The sequence below is a fragment of the Frankliniella occidentalis genome, unplaced genomic scaffold (assembly GCF_000697945.3).
Source record: "Frankliniella occidentalis isolate FOCC.00 unplaced genomic scaffold, Focc_3.1 Scaffold46, whole genome shotgun sequence".
NCBI classification, from domain to species: domain Eukaryota; kingdom Metazoa; phylum Arthropoda; class Insecta; order Thysanoptera; family Thripidae; genus Frankliniella; species Frankliniella occidentalis.
Window position 1 is genome coordinate 788,863 of NW_026267176.1, and position 530 is coordinate 789,392.

Sequence of the window (530 nt, forward strand, 5' to 3'; positions counted from 1 at the left end):
AGAGAGAGAGGAGACAGAGGCCATCACGTGACCCGATGTGACCCAATAGCCCCGACGTCATCCAAGAGTGTTACAAGAGATGCCTGGATTCATATGTCAGCAGGGTCAGCCTATGACTTGTACGACCCAACGACCCACTTGGCGGGATAGACACACACACCAAAAAAAAACGTTCTGACAAAAAAAAAGTCAGGTTGGAAAGCCAAGGTAACAGGTTGCATTTCGAGTGTTGCACACGACTACAAGAGAAGTAATAAGTGTTTGGAGCTGATTTGCATAGGTTGGGCGGTCGTAGTCCTCGCGGCGTGGCTCAGCAAGACACTTACGCAGACGGACACCCCCCTTGGTGGCGGCGGCGGTGGCGGACGCCACCAGGGCGAGGACGGCGACGAGCACGGCGGACTTCATGGCGGCGGTGCTGCGGTGAGAGAACTGAGGCCGGCGTGCGCCACACTCACTATAAACACCTCGACGGGCCCGCGTGCCCCACCACTTGGCGGAGCGGGCCGACTCCTGTCCCGACTCCAGAC

At 57.9% G+C, this 530-nt stretch overlaps 1 protein-coding gene across 1 annotated transcript in view; it reads right to left on the minus strand.

The window, feature by feature from the left end:
* The window catches only part of LOC113217680 (circadian clock-controlled protein daywake), a 13,883-nt gene extending 13,390 nt beyond the window's left edge, over window positions 1-493 (minus strand). Inside the window, exon 1 of the mRNA XM_026437681.2 lies at window positions 327-493. Coding sequence (XP_026293466.1) covers window positions 327-408 — 82 coding nt within the window. The 5' untranslated portion in view covers window positions 409-493. The remainder of the gene's footprint in view (window positions 1-326) is intronic.
* Between the last annotated feature and the right edge of the window lie 37 nt (window positions 494-530).